This window comes from Eubalaena glacialis, chromosome 7 (assembly GCF_028564815.1).
Source record: "Eubalaena glacialis isolate mEubGla1 chromosome 7, mEubGla1.1.hap2.+ XY, whole genome shotgun sequence".
Lineage (NCBI taxonomy): Eukaryota > Metazoa > Chordata > Mammalia > Artiodactyla > Balaenidae > Eubalaena > Eubalaena glacialis.
In genome coordinates this window covers 60,578,291-60,599,876 of record NC_083722.1, presented here as the reverse complement: position 1 = coordinate 60,599,876, position 21,586 = coordinate 60,578,291, and the positions used below count along the sequence as shown (strand labels likewise).

Below are 21,586 nucleotides of genomic sequence, written 5' to 3'. Positions count from 1 at the left end.
GGAGGTCAAAGGGGTCAGAATACCTGCAAGTGTCACTGCTTTCGCTGCTCTCTGTGTTGCCACCTAATTGATTACTATTTTTAGACCCATTTTCCTGCTTTGGATCTTGCTGTTCTTCAGGTAACAGCAACAAGGCATTTCTGAGACAAATGGCTGCAAACTCCATACTGGCTACAGGAATGGCTGAAGACTGTCCATCACTAAAAGAAGAAAACCAAGTTAGCTAAGAAAACAAAAACAATAAATAAAACTTTTCTATTATCAGGAATAAAACCAATATAACTGTAAATAAAAACTTTGCCCTCTAAGAGGTAGAAATTTTAATATAAGCAGTTATAAGAGAATGCTAAAGAACCCAAATCCTAAATATTATACGGGCATACCTTGGAGATATCACAGGTTCGGTTCCAGACCACCACAATAAAGCAAAAATTGCAATAAAACAAGTCACATGAATTTTCTGGTTTCCCAGTGGATACATAAGTTATGCTTACACTACCCTGTGGTCTATTAAGTTTGCAATAGCATTATGTCTAAAAAAACAATGTACATACCTTAAAAAATACTTAATTGTTAAAAAAAATGCTAACCATCATGAGCCTTCAGCGAGTCATAATCTTTTTGCAATAGTACCATCGATGACCACTGATCACAGATCACCGTAACAAATAATTACGAAAATGTCTGAAATATTCCAAGAATTATCAGAATGTGACACAGAGACACAAAGTGAGCAGTTGTTGTTGGAAAAATGGCACCAACAGACTTGCTCTATGCAGGGTTGCCACAAACCTTCAGTTTGTAAAAAACAAAAAAAGCAACATCTGCAAAGCTCAATACAGCAAAGTGCAATAAAAGGAGGTATATCTGTGTATAAGACATAAAAAGTATAAATAATAGATTGCAAGTATATACATTAGACACCACATTGTGTCTATAGGAATGGGACCGAGGCTAGGAGACAACCTGAAGGATATCTGCAACGTCAATGTTAAACTAACAAAGGAGTTATAGACAAGGAAAATTGTAGTGAAGGCCAGGACAGGTACAGTCAGAACTGGAAAGAAGGGAAGAAAGTAGATTTTTCACATTTGAGCCTTGTTTTGGTTGATGTTTGCTTTTGGAAATACCTTATTTACACATTTTGAAAAAGCAGCGTTATTTGTCGTATAACTTTGTTGAGGTTTTATATAACTTCCTATTGGTTTTATATATCAAACTAAGTCAGCTTTATTAGGGGGAAAAAAATGAAAAGTAGTAACAATTTTGAAACTGTAGGAAAGTGATGCTTTAACTTGTCTTTTGAAAGAAATCTGCATTATTGTTGAAATAAATGAAGAGCAAAATATTGTGTGCCAGATACTTTTTTAAAACTTTGGGAAAACTTTTAAATGGTAGTGAACAATTTTATTTTTGGGAAAAGAAAAAAAGCAAGTTTTTTACAAAGCCCACTACTTTAGAAATAAGAGCAACTCCAAATTGGAATCTTTGTAAAAGATAAAGATGTTCATATTTAAAAGCTGTTCAATTGAAAACTTGTTCTACATGTGACAGCTTTATAATACTTTTGTTTATATATGTGTTAGTACTTTTTTCTCCTGATACTAAGAATTAGCTTTAGGGACTATGAGAAAATAAAAATAACTAAATGAAAAGTATCAATGATAAACTATATAAAAAGGAAACATCAAGATGCCCTCTTCTGGACATTCTGAATAATGGCACTGAATAGACCAGGGTTTCTTAGGGCATCAACAATTTCAGCACCCATGGATGTAATAAACCAAAATCATATGTCAAATAACATTCACCACATACCTATGTATAGAAGTCTATTTCTTGAAGTAGCAATAAAATCTAATTACAAAGTGGCTCCTCCTATGAAGTAATTCCTAAGCATATTTTTTATATATAACATTACTATGAAATATTATTATACACTTTCTCTTAGCAAAATACTTACTTATATACAGTATTTTGTATGGACTGTGATGCCAGAACTATTTTACGATGATAGCCTTGACCAACAATAGACTGTACAATTCCTTTTTTACTTGGAAGACCTTTAGTTTCTTGTTCAGAAGTCTACAAAATACAAATAATTTCCAATTAATTTAATGGAATTGTAAGATGGGGTATGAAAAATAATCCAGTACCTTTCACAATTACTCTAAGAAAATTCTTAAGATCCTTAAGATTCTTAAGATCAATGTGGAGTTTTGGGTGATACAGGAAATGTTTGGTAGTGAAGAGAAGGGTACATGAGTCTGAAAGTCTGCGATATACACTACACTTTATTAGTATAAGGTCTGAGGTAATTATGAGGAAAAAAAGCAATTCAAGAATGACTCAAGTGGGACTCCACTGCAGGGGGTGCGGGTTCGATCCCTGGTCAGGGAACTAAGATCCCACATGCCACAAGGTGCGTCCAAAAAAAAAAGAATGACTCAACTCACAAGGTCTTACTATATAGCACAGCACAGAGAACTGCATTCAATATCCCATGATAAACCATAATGGAAAAGAAAATATATAAAAAAAGAATGTATTAAAAAAAAAAAAAGAATGACTCAAGCATTTATTTAGAATGATTTATTTGGACCATTCTGTGCCCCAGGCACCATGCTGCATGTGATGGGCACGTCGATGTCAGAGTAAGGAAAATAAAAGCCACAAAAACACAGTGAACAAGAGAAGGGAAGCAGCTACACTTCCTAAAACACAGATCTTTTCCTTCTTAATTGAAAGTATTAATTAAAGTGTCAACAACATATACACACTAACAAGCTATATATGTCAAAATTTACGTGGGCACAATTCTTACCTTCTAGGAAATTAAAATTCTAAAGTCCTGTAAACATTAAACTGAAAATAGTAAAAGCTACTTACACATATACATAGTTTTTGTTTTTGTTTTTTTGATATTTCACTACAATACATCATCTCACTACAGGAGCTTGGTGGTGCCAATTTCCTTTATCTTCCCCCTTCACTCTAAGTCTCCGATTTACCTGCATTTTGTAAAGTCCTGCAGATTCTCATACACAGGAAAAAACTGGAGCCAATTCATAGGAACTTGCAGAGATAAACACTGCCCTGCAAAAAGTCCATCTCTAAACACAAATGTTTCTGTACTATTACTTCTTGCTCCGTAACAGAACTTTCTTATAGTTGTACTTCCATATATGTAGGACTTTTTTTTTTTTTTTTTTTTTTTAATTTATTTATTTATTTATTTATGGCTGTGTTGGGTCTTCGTTTCTGTGCGAGGGCTGTCTCTAGTTGCGGCGAGCGGGGGCCACTCTTCATCGCGGTGCGCGGGCCTCTCACCGTTGCGGCGTCTCCTGTTGCGGAGTACAGGCTCCAGACGCGCAGGCTCAGTAATTGTGGCTCACGGGCCCAGTTGCTCCGTGGCATGTGGGATCTTCCCAGAGCAGGGCTCGAACCCGTGTCCCCTGCATTGGCAGGCAGATTCTCAACCACTGCGCCACCAGGGAAGCCCCTATGTAGGACTTTTAACAAGGATTCACTTGTAGATTCATTTTAGAAAGAAAGTATTACATAACACAAAAAATACAATAAAACTGACTGGAATTAATTTTGTCTTGAGGAGGCGGCTAAGGAACATTAGTGAAAAATAAGAAAGAGTGGATATTCTGAACCATGATTGGAAGGCCTTCTCTTCTGACCTTTTTTCCTGGTGGGGTGATAAATTTGTGATGGTTTGTCCATACTCTCTTCCCTGATCCTTAAGGCTGTAGAAGCTGATCAGATGGCTAGATCTGGATAGAACTAAAAATCCACAATAATTACCATAGCTTCAATAATAGATCAGTAGCCAAAAAAGTGTGCCAGAACAGTCTTTCTTTTCTTTTTTTTCTTTTCTTCTTTCTTTCTCTCTCTCTCTCTCTCTCTCCCCCTCCCTCCCTCCCTCCCTCTCTCTCTCTCTTTCTTTCTTTATTGTTGCATTGGGTCTTTGTTGCTGCGCGCTGGCTTTCTCTAGCTGTGGTGAGCAGGGGCTACTCTTCGTTGTGGTGCGTGGGCTTCTCATTGTCGTGGCTTCTCTTGTTGCGGAGCATGGGCTCTCGGCGCGCAGGCTTCAGTAGTTGTGGCACGTGGGCTCAGTAGTTGTGGCTTGCGGGCTCTAGAGCTCAGGCTCAGTATCTGTGGCACACAGGCTTAGCTGCTCCACGGCATGTGGGATCTTCCAGGGCCAGGGCTCGAACCCGTGTCCGTTGTATTGGCAGGCAGATTCTTAACCACTGTGCCACCAGGGAAGCCCCCAGAACAGTCTTAATGTAAAATAATGATATGTAATTTAAGTATTTGCAATTTTATAGTGTCTTGGCAGTAGGAACTGCACTCAAGAAATACAAGTTTCAGAAAAGTAAATGGTTCATGGTGATTTTTTAAGTAGCCTTCTCTCTTTTTTTTTTTTTTAGAAAGAAGGAAATTCTACCATTTTGAATGAATGAATGAATGAATGAATGAATTTGGCTGCATCGGGTCTTAGCTGTGGCACGTGGGGTTTCTGTTGCGGCGCTTGGGCTCAGTAGTTGCGGCACGTGGGCTTAGTTGCCCTGCACGTGAGATCTTAGTTCCCCGACCAGGAACTGAACCTGTGTCCCCTGAATTGGAAGGTGGATTCTTAACCACTGGACCACCAGGGAAGTCCTAAGTTGCCTTGCGTTGGGTCTTCGTTGCTGCGTGCAGGCTTTCTCTAGTTGCAGTGAGTGGGGGTTACTCTTCACTGCGGTATGCGAGCTTCTCATTGTGGTGGCTTCTCTTGTTGTGGAGCACGAGCCCTAGGCACGTGGACTTCAGTAGTTGTGGTGTGCGGGCTCAGTAGCTGTGGCTCGCGGGCTCAAGAGCGCAGGCTCAGTAGTTGTGGCGCACGGGCTTAATTGCTCTGCGGCGTGTGGGACCTTCCCGGACCAGGGATTGAACCCGTGGTCCCCTGCATTGGTAGGCGGATTCTTAACCACTGCGCCATCAGGGAAGTCCCTGAGTCTATGTTTTTTATCTAGCAAATCTTTTCTTATATATCATACACTGCCCAGGTAAACATAAACCCTGCATCTGCCAGAAGAGGTCTGAAACAACATGCATCAGATAATGAGGACAAAATGACCTCTTTGGCATCACCAATTTAATAATTAAATTGGTTCTGTTTATTAAAAAATGAATTTATTTTGGAAGGTACAAACTGCTCTGTTCAGCATCCCTTTTGTCCTGAGTAAATAAATGTTACGAAATTTTATTTGGAGTTCATAATTTCTCCTGTTGGGATTTTCCTCAAGTGTATTTTGGGGTTGTTTTTACTGTGTTTTCGGTCACCTCAGGTTTTATTTTACTTTATTTTTCTCAGTCCTTTTTTTTTTTTTTGGCCGTGCTGTGCGCAGCTTGCAGGATCTTAGTTTCCCAACCAGGGACTGAAACTGGGCCCTTGGTAGTGAAAGCACTGGACAGGCAGGGAGTTCCCCACCTCAGGTTTTAGAAAGAGGAGAAGCACAAAGATAAACAGATAATTATTTATAGCAGATTTCCTATTAGTAGCACAGACTGTGAGTGTTCTGGTATCCACCAAGTTATGGCAACCAAGTCATCTTTACCATCGTTTAAAAGTTACAAATTTAGAACTTTCTAGAAAAAATGGGAGGAAAAAACCATCAGAATGGAATCCATAGAAGAAAGACAATCCTAAAAGTACTATTTCTAAAAATAAGTAATTTTAAAAGAAAATGTTAAACCTTACTAAGGCGTCCAACACTGATTAAATTCATCACATTAAAGAGAATAAGCAATTTCTACAGATTCTTTTGTTTTAAAAAAGTGTAAATTCTGCCTAGAGTTGTTTATCAGCTAATTTAAGAATTATCTAATAAGAACGTTGTCCCTTAAAAGGGACAATGAAATAAACCATTAAAGCCTCAAAGACAACATTCATCTCTTCCCCCAGTGGCATACTCAAATCATAAACAACTTTAAGTATCAAGTGTGAAAACTGCCAGGCAAACACACCTCTTTAATCCCTTTAGTTCCTGTAGTTGCTTTTCAGGAAGTGTTATCACCTATGGCAAGCATGCCAGGCAAAACCTCAGGATGCCATACCTCCCACCTCCACAGACCTGATGAGCCTGAGCCCGGCAACGGCGGGGGGGTAGGGGGTGGCTAGGAAATGGGGTGGTACAGACATCTGGTGATTCTGATACAACCTGTCTTTCCCCTACCTCCCACTGACCCCTCCCCACTTGAGATTCAAAAGGCTTTCACCAACTGCCGTTTGGAGATAATCTAGGCATGGACACTAGTGTAAACTGGCCTATTTCTCACGGCCACCGTGGATGAACACGTGTCAGAGAGAAACAGCCTGGTAATCCACTAACTCGACAACATTTACTGAATCAAAAGTAAACCCTGCCGGCACTGGAGGAAGCACAGTGTAAAGCGGTTCTTTCCACACTCACTGTGTTATCAGCAGCCCTCCTTTAATCACTGGGCGCACACACCACTCTCACGCCAGCTGATGGCGTGGCCCCTGCCCCAGCAGCTCACAGACCACTGTTTCAACAGATATGACCTTCTTAATGGCTTCAACTTTTCAACATGACTGCTGACACATGTTGCCGTGCTCACCAAGAGTCAGAAAGTGAACACATGACTTCATGAAACTAAATTTTGTTCAACTGATAAAGAACAGAAGACTATCTTTACAAATTCCCTGAGAGTTAAAAAGGGGAGGAGGTCTTTATGTGACCAAGTATTTATTGCTCTCCATGCAACAAGTGGGGGTGGGGTGGGGGTTCAAAAAGACAGAGACTCACCCCCTTATTGGCAGCAATGCAGCACTCAGCCAGCCTCAGCCAGAGGCGGGGGTTTGCATGGTAAACCTGAACAGCTTCAATCAGACACTCAAATGCAGCAAGAGGCCTTCCAATGTGAAGCAGCTGAATCCCACAGTTATACAGCAACTCATACCTCTTGTTGGTTAGTAATGTACACATGGGTCTTCCTGAAAATTTTCTGCCTGATGATAAAAAGCAGATGAGAATCATCAGATTTAAAATAACAGCTCCACTGAAAACATTTATACCACTAAGTACTCCACTACTGCCTTTTTGACACCAATGACCCCAATCCCCAATTTGAAGTTGTAAACAGCTCTCACCACAATGATGATCTCCATCCCCAACCCCACAAACATCCTCCAGAGGCATCTCAGTTGTCTGTGCTTGTGGGGCCAGAGATGTGTCTTCTCATTACCAGCTCCTCAGGCAACAATGTTCCAGGAAGGCAAAGACCCACTCTCACTCCACTGAACCTTACACTACCTTTCCACACTTTTAGAGCCTGCAAGAAGATTCCACTCTTTTTCACTTTCAGTTCAGTTAGCCATGTTATCATTATGTGTTTTCTTAACCAGAAGCATTCAGTTAATCTTAGGGTGTTGGGGAACTTTACCACGGAAATAAAAAATTAATGTACTATACCTACAATGACTATTGTTCACTCACTTATTCTTTTTTTAAAAAAATTAATTATTTATTTTTGGCTGCGTTGGGTCTTGGTTGCTGCACATGGGCTTTCCCTAGTTGCAGCGAGCAGGGGCTACTCTTTGTTGCGGTGCGTGGGCTTCTCACTGAGGTGGCTTCTCTTGTTGAGGAGCACAGGCTCTAGGTACGCGGACTCTGTTGTTGTGGCTCGTGGGCTCAGTAGTTGTGGTGCACAGGATTAGTTGCTCCGCCGCATGTGGGATCTCCCGGGACCAGGGATCGAACCCGTGTCCCCTGCATTGGCAGGCAGATTCTTAACCACTGCGCCACCAGGGAAGTCCCACTCACTTATTCTAACTTTTGCAGGCCATAATAAAATGAGACTAGGGAATTCCCTGGCAGTCCAGTGGTTAGGACCTGGCACTTTCACTGTCGGGGCCCAGGTTTGATCCCTGGTCGGGGAACTAAGATCCCACAAGCCGAGTGGCATGGCCACAAAAAAAATAAAGAAAAAAAGAGACTGTGATTTTTGGGATACATTTTCCATCAATTAAATAGTCTTTAAAATATTTTAAAAAGTGGGACTTCACTGGTGGTCCAGTGGTTAAGACTCCGTGCTCCCAATGCAGGGGGCCTGGGTTCGATCCCTGGGCAGGGAACTAGATCCTGCATGCTGCAACTGAGAGCCCACACAAGGCAGCAAAGATCCCGTGTGCTGCAACTAAGACCAGGCACAGCCAAATAAATAAATACATAAATATTTTAAAAAATAATAAATATTTTTCAAAAAATTAAAAAAATTTTAAATATTTTAAAAAGCTAAATAATTGCCTGATTTTAAGCATTTCAGATCAAGGATCCACATCCTATGAATATTAAAGGAATAAACTCCAGGAATTTGCTTAAAGATTGTCAGGTGCTGTCAACAGTATCACATTTGAAACCCTGAAAAGAAGCTAGAATAAAACGAGTTTGGCACAGTCAAGAAATCTCAGCAAGGGCTTCCCTGGTGGCGCAGTGGTTGAGAATCTGCCTGCCAATGCAGGGGACACGGGTCCGAGCCCTGCTCTGGGAAGATCCCGCATGCTGCGGAGCAACTAGGCCCGTGAGCCACAACTGCTGAGCCTGCGCATCTGGAGCCTGTGCTCCACAGCAAGAGAGGCCACGATAGTGAGAGGCCCGCGCACCGCGATGAAGAGTGGCCCCCACTTGCCGCAGCTAGAGGAAGCCCTCGCACAGAAACGAAGACCCAACACAGCCCAAAAAATAAATAAATAAATAAATAATAATTAAAGGTGCTAATAATTAAAAAAAAAAAAAGAAACCAGGGATCTCTGGCTGATTTACCTTTAAAAAAAAAAAAAAAAAAAGAAATCTCAGCAAAATATTTTGCTTTATCACATTTACCATATGGGATTACTGACTTTCAAATCCATGAAAAAGTGAATGTAGCTTAAACTTCTTTAATTATTACTCAAAGGAGCAACATCTACAAAAAATCCCCAGAGTCAAATTTTTGGGCAGGATCAGTGTTAAGTGTATGTAAGAACACATTGCATGCATTTTAACCAGATGCTTGCTCTTTAAAATCGTATTTTCCTCAAGTAGTAAAATATAAACTGTCCCCCTTTAATGGGCTTACCTGGATCAGTGCTACCTGCACTGAGCTGTGCACAGACGTTGTCATTCTCCTGCAGAGCCTTTTTAAAGTAGAAAATTCCCAAATTGTGCTTGCTCATGGCAAAATGGATACAACCAAGATTATTCCAGAACATGCACCTCAAGCATTCACCTGAGAAAAACATACATAAGTTTATCCACAAATTTTATTGTTGATACACATCATACAAGAATCAGGCTTAGCGAGCAAGAGTTAATTATATATGCAATTCTACTCAGTCCTTACAGAACAGTTTATAAGGCATTTGAAATTTAGGAAACATCTGAAAATTTTGTAAACTCCTTTTCTCTTAAAATCTCTTATTAAAGGTGATAAATCAATTCTGCATATTGATTTTGTTAGCCTTTTTAGTTCTTCTGATTTAATTTTTAATAATCATAGGCAAATGATACAAAAATGCAAAGGACAAGAAGTATTTATTAGTAACGTAATATGTATGCACTGCATCCACACAACAAAATATTATGTACAAACTGGAAGGAATGCAGCAAGCTACAGAAACAGTCAAAATATATTAAATGAAGAATAGCAAGTATATGTAAACAGAACATGTAAAATCCTGCTTTGGTTTGTTCAACTCTAAGTCTCCACTCTTCTTTCCATTCACACTCCTTTAAATATGACTATGGCTGAGCATCTATCTTCCCATGTGTGTTGGGCATTTGTATTTCTTATCCTGTACACTTGCCTCTTCCTGCTCTTTTACCCATTAAAAAAATTTGGTTACAGATGTTTTTCCTATTGGTTACCTGCTAGTGTGTATGTTATAGAAACCTTCTGTCACATCTGTTTCAATTATTTCCCTCCACTTCCAGTTTGTCATCTGTCTTGTGACTTGGTTCAGAGTGTGTGTGTATGCTTATGTTTTCAATCATAAAAAGTTTTACATTTTTATGTGGTCAAATTTAGTAATCTTTTCTAAACTGTATGGTTCTTGGATTTTGGATAATGTTTAATCGAGGCTTCCCCACCACAAAAATAAAATATTCATCCAAGTTTTCTTTTGCTGTTTTTATGATTTTATTTTTACATTATAATCCTGCATCTCTCTAGATTTTATTTTGGTATAATGAAAGCAATCCAGGTTTTTCTAAATTGTTTCTTTCTCTAAATGGTTTCCCAAACATTCCAAAACAATTTACTGATAGTCTGTCTTTTCCTCAATGATATAAAACACCCAACTAGATTGATAAAATTAATAATCAGAATATTCATTCAATGCTAAAAACTAAAGGTTGGCCTCTGAAATATTTTAAAATTAAACAATGAGAATATTTAAGAGAGAAAAAAACTAGGCTGAGGAAAAAAGAGTAAGAAATACACTAATATGTTTTAAAGGAGGTTGCTTCTGGCGAGTGGCATTATGAACAATTTAGGAGAAATTCTATTCCCAAATCTTCTCTAATAAGCCTATTTTATCAGCAGCAAACTGATATGTGTGGGAAGCAAATTAAAGATTTTTAAATTAATACTATGAAAAATATCAATACATTAAAGTATATAACTATATATAAAATCTATCCTATTAGATTATAATAACTGTTGACTAGTCAACTACATGTTCTGCTCCATTTTAAAGACTGACAATATCTGAAATTCTGAAATCTGTGTCAAGACAATTCTAAGTAAAATTTCTGCAATGTATATTACCTTTTTAGTCTGAGAGACCGTTCCAGTTTGGGTGTTAGAGGGTCTCTGAGGGGAAACTATGACAATAAAAACATGAAAAATAAAAATTTAACAGAATCAGAAATGGGTACTCAGAACAAATGGAGTACCCAAGAGAATTATAATGGAAAAAACTGCCTTTCTCCATCCTCTATGACTCCACTGAACTGAAGGGGTGAATGAGGGAAGGTTTGAGTATGTTTGCATGTGTGTTCTGTGCATTGGTCTGAATAGAATCTCAAACAAAACAAACACTATATTCATCCTTTGCATTCTGAACTTGGTACAAAATATTTTCAATAGTTTAACCTTGGGGACCTCCCTGGTGGTCCAGTGGTCAAAGACTTCTCCTTCTAATGCAGTGGGTGCGGGTTCGATCCCTGGCTGGGGAGCTAAGATCCCACATGCCTCGTGGCCAAAAACCAAAACATAAAACAGAAGCAATATTGTAACAAATTTAATAAAGACTTCAATTAATTTCTTTTTTTTTTTTTTTTTAATTTATTTTTGGCTGTGTTGGGTCTTCGTTGCTGTGTGCGGGCTTTCTCTAGTTGCGGCGAGCGAGGGTTACTCTTCATTGCGGTGCGCGGGCTTCTCTTTGCGGTGGCTTCTCTTGTTGCAGAGCACAGGCTCTAGCGCATGCGGACTTCAGTAGTTGTGGCACGTGGGCTCAGTAGTTGTGGCACGCAGGCTCTAGAGCGCAGGCTCAATAATTGTGGCGCACGGGCTTAGCTGCTCTGCGGCATGTGGGATCTTCCCGGACTAGGGCTTGAACTTGTGTCCCCTGCATTGGCAGGCGGATTCTTAACCACTGCGCCACCAGGGAAGTCCCAATAGAGATTTTAAAAATGGTCCACATTAAAAAAAAAATCTTTAAAAAAAAAATAGTTTAACCTCATTTCTTGAATAAACTGATTTTCCTTCTTCCCCATAAAACAGCAATGATATGAACTTAAATGACAGCTGCAAATTTTACCTTTCATTTTACTATCATATTATTCACTGCTTTTATGGTAGAGAAGGGAAAAGTAAAAACATTATGATCTCATTTCCTTAAAAGGACTCATTTCACAAAGCAAAAGACCAAGGACCTTATGCCCTGGACATAATTTCTAAGCTGGTATTAAAACCAAAATGATACAAAGAGCATGTGAAGTGAAAGAAAAGTAAAATAAGAAGGGAGGCTTCTTTTAAAATGGAAATGAGTAATAAAATAAAATACCAGGAATTTTCTGAAGCAGCAATAATAAAACATTTTCATTTAAAAAATTAGCAAAAATCACTCTGAAGAGCAGTCTAGGGAAAAAAACTAAGGAACAAGGCATAAGAGTCAGGAAGAAAATACCAAAACTTCACAATTTTCTTTTACCTGTTTTCATGAATCCTGGATGCTCAGCAATGTTTGAACTATTCAACAGCTTCACAGCTTTTCGATAATTGCCTCTTAAGTACTCAAAATTGCTTTTAAGAAACAGGGAGGGTGCAGACTGTAAAGAAAACATAAGTTTCTTACAGTTTGTACTCAGATGCCTAATGTGAGATCATAATCAGACTGTTGCACTGGCACGTGGTCAAGAGCATACATGAGTCACTTAAGCCACGGTCACAAAAACTATGGTCTCTGAGCTTTCCATCGCTCTCACAATCTAAAACAATGAAACCTGGCAGAGAGCACTTTACAAACTGAATTATTAAAGGTCTACCTAAAAAAATACATACAACATATATGAGTAAGAATACAGTCTGCAAAATATCCACTGACTGTCTTCATCTGTTACACTATTAATTGAAAGCCAATTTAACAGCAGAAACTAAGTCCTTCATTTTAATGGTTATTACAGAGACTGGTGATCTCCCTTATTTTTTAGGATATAAATACACCTCCATTAGAACCCAAAGAAGTACAAATAATCAAATGCTTTTCCAAGTGAGGGAAAAAAGTGTCATTTTATGAATGGAAAAATTCCCTAACAGAATTCCTTATTTTCAAGGGCCAATCTTGCTGTTACAAAAATCATGCTTTAGATCACAGACCACCTTTTGCTTCTCCTAAAACTTCCTCCTGAAGTTTTCCCTGATTTGGGTATGACTAACAATTATTTATTTTCCTGTCTGTCTCTCCTCTCTGACTATGGCATCCTTTAAGGAAGGGAATCACGTCTTTTCTCCCAAAAAAGGTTTGATAACGGCTGGCTGGCTACGTATACTCAAGCCTTTCCCTCTTAGCTTCAAGTCTACCCTTCAGGTCTAGGCTACAACTGTTCTCAAAAATCACTTGAGTAAAACTGACCCAGTGGCCAATCTGGATCCTGCCTGAGATTTCTAGAGTCAATTTTCCTGAACTATTCCTTCTATAAACTGTATCTCTTTATGATTTCACACTTTTAATTAACAGTTTTCCTAAACGTATCTGTCTCTTCCCTCTGTCTTTAAAAAAATTACTTATTAGTGGAGGGACGGGGTGGAGGGAAATGAAGGAATAATTATAACTCAAGTACTCTGGCACTTATCAAACTGAAGGTATTGTCAAGCCAAAGATCATTTGGAAGCGGCAGGTTTGGGCTACAACCAAACTGTTTATCTTTAATAAATGTTTTAAGTATAATCTAAAAAAATCCTGAAGTGTCTAATAACAGTAAATGTTTAAGTGAATTGTCATAAACCACTCAAAGAATTCTGGACAGCTATTCAAAACAGTGGTTTTGAAGGCTATATACCAAAGGGAAATGCTTGTTATAATTTTAAGTGAGAAAAGTACGATGTTAAATTATAGACACAGTATGATCACTACTTCACAACTCAATATAAAGGTTTACAGCTGGCAGTATATATACACTATAATAGACTGTGATAAATTATTTAAAACTGATAATACCTATTGTCCAAATAAGAAAATTTAGGACATAAAAGCTGCTAATTGAAAAAAAAAAGAGAAAACTCAAGAAAAAACTTACATTCCCAGCTGTGTTCATGACAGACTTGATTTCCCTTTTGCATGCCTTCAGGGACTTCATTTGGATATACGCTCTCACTTTATACTGTCAAAGGAAAAGCGCTAGTATGTAGGAACTGTAGTGGATTTACAGATGCTGAAGCAATTTTACTTTCTAGTTAAGAAAAATAAACCCAATCTGTTCACAACAGTTATACCAGTTACTTGCAAAAGCGAGTTTAAAATTATTTTAAATAATCTATTTTTATTGTACTCTTAGAATATACTTTTAAAAACTAAAACATGGCAGGATGAAATTTATAACTAAGTTCCAAGCAAAATTCCTATTAATTCTTAACTGCATATGGCTAACTAACAATGAATTTTAAAATTCTACAAACTAATTTTTATCATCCAATACATTCCCAGGCCATTTCTCTCAATTTTCTATAGAGAAGTAAAAGAAATGACATTGCATTATCATCTTGAGCAAAATATATTTAGAAGGATAAATGTGCTTCTAAACTGTAATACTTCAAAGCCAAATAAACATACATGCCTTGAATTATTTACAGCTCTCAATGATCTATCACATTCTTTATCATTCGTTACTAGTAAATACATGTCACATATAACTTCTCTTAAAATTTATGCTACCTGATGTATCTTTGACTTCGCAGCTTCTATTAGAGCTCCACTTTCAGCTTTATGATTAGACCCATCTTTGTTGCTGTTATTACCAGTCTGTAGGGTGGTGAAACAAAGTTAACCAAAATTAAATATTTTTGACCATAATTGAAATCACTGATTTCCAAGTGAGCTAATCTGAATCACCTAGAGAACATTTTCAAAATTCTGAATCCCAGGTCCCACAGATTCAGGTTTAATTGTTTGGAGTGGGTCACAGATATAGAGAACAAACTTATGGTTACCAAGCAGGGAACGGGGGGTGGGACAAATTGGGAGACTGGGATTGACATATATACACCATTATATATAAAATAGATAACTAATGAGAACCTACTGTTTAGCACAGGGAACGCTACTCAATGCTCTGTGGTGACCTAAATGGGAAGGAAATCTAAAAAAGAGCGGATATATGTACACGTATAACTGATTCACTTTACGGTACAGCAGAAACTAACACAACACTGTAAAGCAACTATACTCCAATAAAAATTAAAAAAAAAAAAGTTTGGAGTGGGTGACAAGAAACTCTACTTATAAGAAGCTCATAGTTTAGTATAGTGATGGGCTAGGTTTAAAAAGCCTGGATATTGGACTTCCCTGGTGGCACAGTGGTTAAGAATCCGCCTGCCAATGCAGGGGACACGGGTTCGATCCCTGGTCTGGGAAGATCCCACATGCGGTGGAGCAACTAAGCCCGTGCGCCACAACTACTGAGCCTGCGCTTTAGAGCCTGCGTGCCACAACTACTGAAGCCCACGCGCTCTAGAGCCTGTGCTCCGCAACAAGAGAAGTCACCTCAATGAGAAGCCCGAGCACTGCAGTGAAGAGTAGCCCCTGCTCGCCGCAACTGGAGAAAGCCCAAGCACAGCAACGAAGACCCAATGTAGCCAAAAATAAATAAATAAATTTACTTAAAAAAAAAAAAAGCCTGGATATTACTTGGTCAGGACTCAGACTGTCTTTCTACAACCCATAATAGATCATGTCATTCCCTCTTTAAAAACTTTGGGGACTTCCCTGCTGGTCCAGTGGCTAAGACTCCACGCTCCCAATGCAGGGGGCCTGGGTTCGATCCCTGGTCAGGGAACCAGATCCCACATGCTACAACTAAGAATTCGCATGCAGCAACGAAGATAACGCGTGCTGCAACTAAGACCTGGCGCAGCCGAGTAAGTAAATAAATTAAAAAACAAAACAAAACAAAACATTCTTTGATATCAACACTGCCAACATCATACCCTAAATACCTAGCAAAGTATTCAAAGTCCTTCACGATCTGACCCATATTTGAGCTGCCAATCTCACCCCAATGATCTCCATCACATCCCTCAGGTATTCCCCAGGTCAGATTACCAGAAATCCCTCCCACACACCACTCTCACTCCTTCTGTACTCTCTACTCTGCCAGGATGGTCATCCTGCTCCATCATTCCTCTTCTGACTTGTTGAACTGTTACATCTTTCAAGGCTCAAATCAAACATCCAAACTGCTCTGAAACATTCCCTAACCTCCTTCCTCCTTGTCACGAACAGATTTTGCTCCATCTTTCTCTTCCCACAGACGTGAGTTCCTTGAAAAGCAACAGCTGCAGCGTTTTCACTTTTGTCACCTTAGTACCACCTCATAGAGCACACAGCATCTGCTGAAATGAGTTATATTTCATCAACTATTACAAGTACTGAATATAAAAACGAAATATATTACTACACAACAGTGTTTGGGAATAATGCTAAGATTATTTAACTGAACTCTCAGATATACACACTTGTAAAAAGTAATGCTAAATGTTTATTTTTAAACCTCAAGAACTTATACAGGCAGAAAGAAATGTATTGATAATCTGTTTTCTGCAAACACTCCTTTTTCAACAAAGAAGCAGGAAGAGGAAGAAAGAAGGATCATCCCTTGGCAGCCAGAAGCACAAGCAAAATGAAAAACACAAGAATGAAGATGCATTCTTAATTTACACCAAGTGTCTCCAGAACGTGGTAAAGCTTAATTGTCATAAATATGTCCTCTTTTTGAAGAACTTTAATGATGAAATTTTCCCAGATTATGGAATTTTGTTGTCTTCATTCTAATCTTCACATTCTGTAAAACTAATATCTCACACATGAAAAGATGTGAACATATATCCTTGGTCATTAGGGAAATCAAAACTATTATGAGGTACTACTTCATACACATTAGGATGGTTACAATTTTTAAAAGACAGGTAAGGGATGGTGAGAATGTGGAGAAACTGGAACCCTCAAAAGTTGCTGGTAGGAATATAAAATAGTGCAGCTACTTTGGAAAACAGTCTGGTAGTTCCTCCGAAAATTAAACATAGAGTTACCAAATGATCCGGCAATTCCACTCTTAAATACACACCCAAGAGAATTGAAAACATATGCCCCCACAAAAATTTGTACATCAGTGTTCATAGCAGCATTACTTATAACAGCCAAAAGAGGAAAACAACCCAACGTTCATCAGCTGATGAATGGATTAAAAAATGTGGCATATCTACATAACGGAATATTATTTGGCCATAAAAAGGAATGAAGTACATGAAAAAGGAATGCTACAGGCTACACATGGTAAACTGAAAATAATATACTAGAGGCCAATCACGAAAGGTCACATAGTGTATGACTGCATTTATATGAAACGTCCACAAGAGGCAAATCCACAGAGATAGAAAAGTAAACTAGTGGTTGCCAGAGGCTGAGGGAAGGAGGGAAAGGGAATCACTGCTAACAGATACAGGTTTCTTTCCGGAGTGATGAAATTATATAGTGGTAATGGTTGCACAATTCTGTGAGTATACTAAAAACCACTGAATGGTACACTTTGAAATGGTAAATTTTGTGTATGTAAATTATATTTTAATAAAGCTGTTAAAATAATATTTAATAACCATAAATATTAATCATACTTTACATTTTAGTCTGATCACCTCAGAACACTCACCTCATTCTTTCCATTTTTGTTATTGTTGCCCTGTGAAATCATTTTTTCTAGAACAGCAAGAAGATGTAAAGCTTTCTCAGCTTGGTAGGTTAATATATACAGGTCTACGAGCAAAAAACACACTGCTTGGGCAAATTTTTCTTCTGGGGGGAAAAAACATGAAAAGAAAAGTCACAATCCAAAGTGAAGCAAGTATCTCAGACCATTCCCCACAGAAAAAACTCTAAAAAACAAAGCCTGAGTCTTGACTTAAAGGAATGTTTATTACCTAGAACTGTGGATGGAAGCGACAATGTCATTCTATTAGGCATCTCAAGGCCTCTCATATCAGGGATTCTACTGTCTGAAATTCCTTTGGCAAAATATCTACCAAATACCAGCACATGAAATGAGGAGTATTACTTTAGATGGAAGGAAACCCTAGTTCCAGTGCCTGCTTGGCTACTTAATAGATGTGCAGCCTCTGCACATCACTGAACTACTTAGACCTCAGCTGGCTGACCTGTAAAACGGGGAGAATACTTCACATGCCTGAAGGCAGGGGGTGGACCAGGCGATCCCCTGAGGTTCCTTCTAACTCTAAAAAGGTCTATGACTCTAGGAAAAAGACTTCCTTTCTAGGCACAGAGATGGGGAAAAGAAACAGGGTGATTACAGACACAAAAGAAAAAACGTGTGGACTGGAGTATACCAGAAAATTCAAACAGCCAAGAGGAAAATATAAAGACAAAAACTTCAAAGGAAGAAGAGCCCAGCGAAGAGAGGAGGGTTAATCTGGTATATGACATAACACTATTTTCCTTTCCTTTCAAAAGAGAAGATAAATGGAAAGGGTCTAAAAGAAGGCTGCTATAATCAAGAACTGAACATTTCAAAAGCCCTTAAGAGCCTCCTAACAAGTCTTCCTGATTCCATTCTTGCTCTTACACAGCAGCCAGAGTAGAATCCATTTAGAACTAAAGTCAGTGCAGTTGATGTGCAAAGGTCACACATCTCCAAGGGCTGCGCACCACACCTGAAAAACAGTGAGTCCTTCCCTAGGCTAAAATGCTAACCCCGTGCTCCCCACCTCGCTCGTCACCATGGCACTCCTGCTGTTCCCCTCACTTGCCAGGACCACGCTCACCTCAGGGCCTCTGCACACACTATTACCTCTGGCTGTGATGCTTTCCCCCAGCTGCGTGGCTCACCTCTTCTCTTCATTCAAGCCTCTCTCAAATACTGTCTTATCCCAGGCCTTCTCAATTACCTTATCTAAAAATAACATCCCCAGTCAATCCTCTTACCCAATTTTAGCCTTTCTTTGCAGCATTTAACTACCTCGCCATATGTATTTATCGTATTGCCTCTCTCTGCCATTAGAACATAAGCTTAATGAGGGTAAAGATTTCCTCTATTTCATTCACTGTATTATCTTCAGACCCTAGAACAGTGTCTGCTCCATAGGGTATGCTCAATAAATTTATGTTGTATGAAGAGCCAAGTAATAAAGTTAAAAAAAAAAAAAAAAGGTTTTCAAAGAAGGAGGAAAAGTGGATCTAAAAACTGTCTAGTTGGTTGCTATATTCTGCTCAGCCATAGTAAAGATGAACATCATTTCATTAACTGTTCTGGAAATTCTAAAAACCAGCTTTCTAGCAAAAGCACATCTGTGTCATCCTAGAAGTATAACTGATTTCCAGCTTTACAGGGGAAAGGAACTGGTCCCTAGTCACACAATCTTTCACCACTGAGGTCTCCTGCCTAGTCTGTCAGCCACTGCATCCTCAGGGCTGAGGGGCAGGAGAGCACCCGGAAAAGGCCTCCCTGGAGCCACAGTGAGAGCTCTCCAGCCAGCTGTCAGCACAAGGGACCCTGGAACCTTCCCAAAGCACCAGAGCAGGTACAGACCACCACCTGTCCTGTGGTGACCATAACAGCAATAAGGGGTTTATAAATCAGGAATTCACCCCAGTGTTTTGAATTTAAAAGAAAGGAGCCATGGAGAAAAAGACAATTGAAATCTGATTGCTTGCAGGCTGGAAACCAGCGGCCCTCTCAAACATTTCCTGGGTCCAGCTTTGCTGCTTTATTTGCTCCCTCTTCTTTCTTTGCCCTTACTTGTCTTACTACTCTTACTTGAGGCTAGTAATTGTAAGCTAGTTAACAAAAAAGCTAATTGTGTTCTATACTATCTACTCTATGATTACCCACAAAAATTTCAATTAGGCAATATACAAAATAAAATACTACACTGTCCCCTAACATTGCAAAACACTCCTTCCTTAATACACTACTCAAGAAAGAAAGGATCAGGTACACGGAGGTGGTGTTTAAACGTCAAAGAAAAAAAAAAATCAGTAAATCTTTTCAATTAGAAATAGCATTTCTAACAGTTATCATCAAAAATTGGGGTAGGGGTAACAGTGGGATATTAAAAGAAAACCTGGATTCATCTAAAAGTGATATAATTTTTATTTTTTCTAACCATTAAGAAAACTCGACACAGCTTTTTTTCTTTCTTTAAACACTCACATGTAATTCTGATTCAGGTTATTATCTAGATAAAAGTATCAGAGACCTTCACAGGTATGAGAAGATAGGAAAATTTCTGATTTGACAGATAACATACCAAAAGGTTCTATGAACTGATAAAGTTTTTCACCAACGGATATGGCTTCTGTATACTGCCGGAGATGATACAGGATGACCGCTTGATTGTAATACAACATACTGTTTTCAACATCATCTAATCCATCCATTTCTTCAACAGCCGAGTGCACCTATTAAACAATCAACAGGGATTATGTTCTAACAGTAATAAAGAGCAAAAGTGAAAGAATCTAAATGAATAAACAGGAACACAGGCCAACATTTCTTACTCTAAAATTTTCCACATTTTTAATAGGACCTCTAGATTTTAATTACTCTCACATACTAAAAATTATTTCATTCATATAAAATTCTGCTAAGTAAAACATTCTGATGGGACTTTATTAAGTACCTCACCCAAGGCAAGGTGAGTCTCTTCCTTGCCACTGTGAAGGTATCCTCAATGCTTTCTAAAAGCCAGTGTGGCTTCTGAGTTGGATTCCCACTTTCCAGCCTCACGCAGCAAGAGGCTACATAGGGAGTGGGCAAAACTCAAAACGACCTTTCCTATGAGAATTTTATGAGGTATATATACATAAGCTTGATTCCATTTTGTAAAAACCAAAGTAAATTTAAACATTAACAAATAATACTATTTAACTATGTGCCAGGCCTGCTACATTAAACCCTTTACAGAGAATACCTCCTTTAATCCTTCTCATACTTCAAGGACATAGATATTATCATTTCCATTTTATAAATAAGGAAGCAAGCGAAAAAAACCTTAATTATCTTGCCTGAGGTCATATGGCTAGAAAGTATATTTTCTGATTTTCCTATTATGTTCAGGTTTTATTCTCACAATTAAAAAAAAAGATTTTTCAAAGTAATGAACAACAAAAATACACTTTGTCACACATGGTGGTGAAAATTGGCTTTTAATGGCTTTACTAGAACCCTAACACCCACATCTGATACCAAAAGAAGGAAAGTCACAACACTTAGCATTTTAAAGCTAATGACTATCTGTATACGCACTTTCTGTAATAGGCTTTTAAATTTTTATCAAGTTTTACAACCATTCTGTAATTCCATGGAACACATTAAAATGGAATTCTACCTGTATTAAAATTTATCTTTCTTTGCCACCACAAAGACTGCAATAAATTACTGAGGAATGTTAAGTAATTAATTCTAAGACTGACATTTTCCTAAATTAAGCAGTGGAATTTTGACATACAGTTGGCCCTCTGTATCCACAGGTTCCACATCTGTGGAGTCAACCAACCACAGATTGAAAACACTTGGGGGAAAAAATTCCATAAAGTTCCTAAAAGCAAAATTTGAATTTGCTGTGCGCTGGCAACTATTTACATAGCATTTACATTGTATTAGGTATTATAAATAATCTAGAGATGATTTAAAGTATACAGGAAGATAGGAAGATGCGTGTAGGTTATATCAAAATATTATGCCATTTTATATAAGGGACTTGAACTGTGGATTTTGCTACCGCGGAGTAGGGGATCCCCGGAATCAAACCCCTGTGGACCTCCAGGTTCGACTGTACAGGGACTTAACAACCTTGGTCTAGC

General features: G+C 38.5%; 1 protein-coding gene across 3 annotated transcripts in view; it reads right to left on the bottom strand.

Moving 5' to 3' along the window:
* The window catches only part of CNOT10 (CCR4-NOT transcription complex subunit 10), a 65,765-nt gene that overhangs the window by 25,603 nt on the left and 18,576 nt on the right, over window positions 1-21,586 (bottom strand). For all 3 annotated transcript variants that reach the window (XM_061195233.1, XM_061195234.1, XM_061195236.1), the window contains exons 4-12: window positions 20,032-20,182; window positions 17,421-17,563; window positions 14,432-14,518; window positions 13,797-13,880; window positions 12,212-12,329; window positions 9,136-9,285; window positions 6,825-7,027; window positions 1,964-2,085; window positions 24-200 (exon numbers count right to left, since the gene is read on the bottom strand). In XM_061195233.1, coding sequence (XP_061051216.1) covers window positions 24-200; window positions 1,964-2,085; window positions 6,825-7,027; window positions 9,136-9,285; window positions 12,212-12,329; window positions 13,797-13,880; window positions 14,432-14,518; window positions 17,421-17,563; window positions 20,032-20,182 — 1,235 coding nt within the window. The remainder of the gene's footprint in view (window positions 1-23; window positions 201-1,963; window positions 2,086-6,824; window positions 7,028-9,135; window positions 9,286-12,211; window positions 12,330-13,796; window positions 13,881-14,431; window positions 14,519-17,420; window positions 17,564-20,031; window positions 20,183-21,586) is intronic.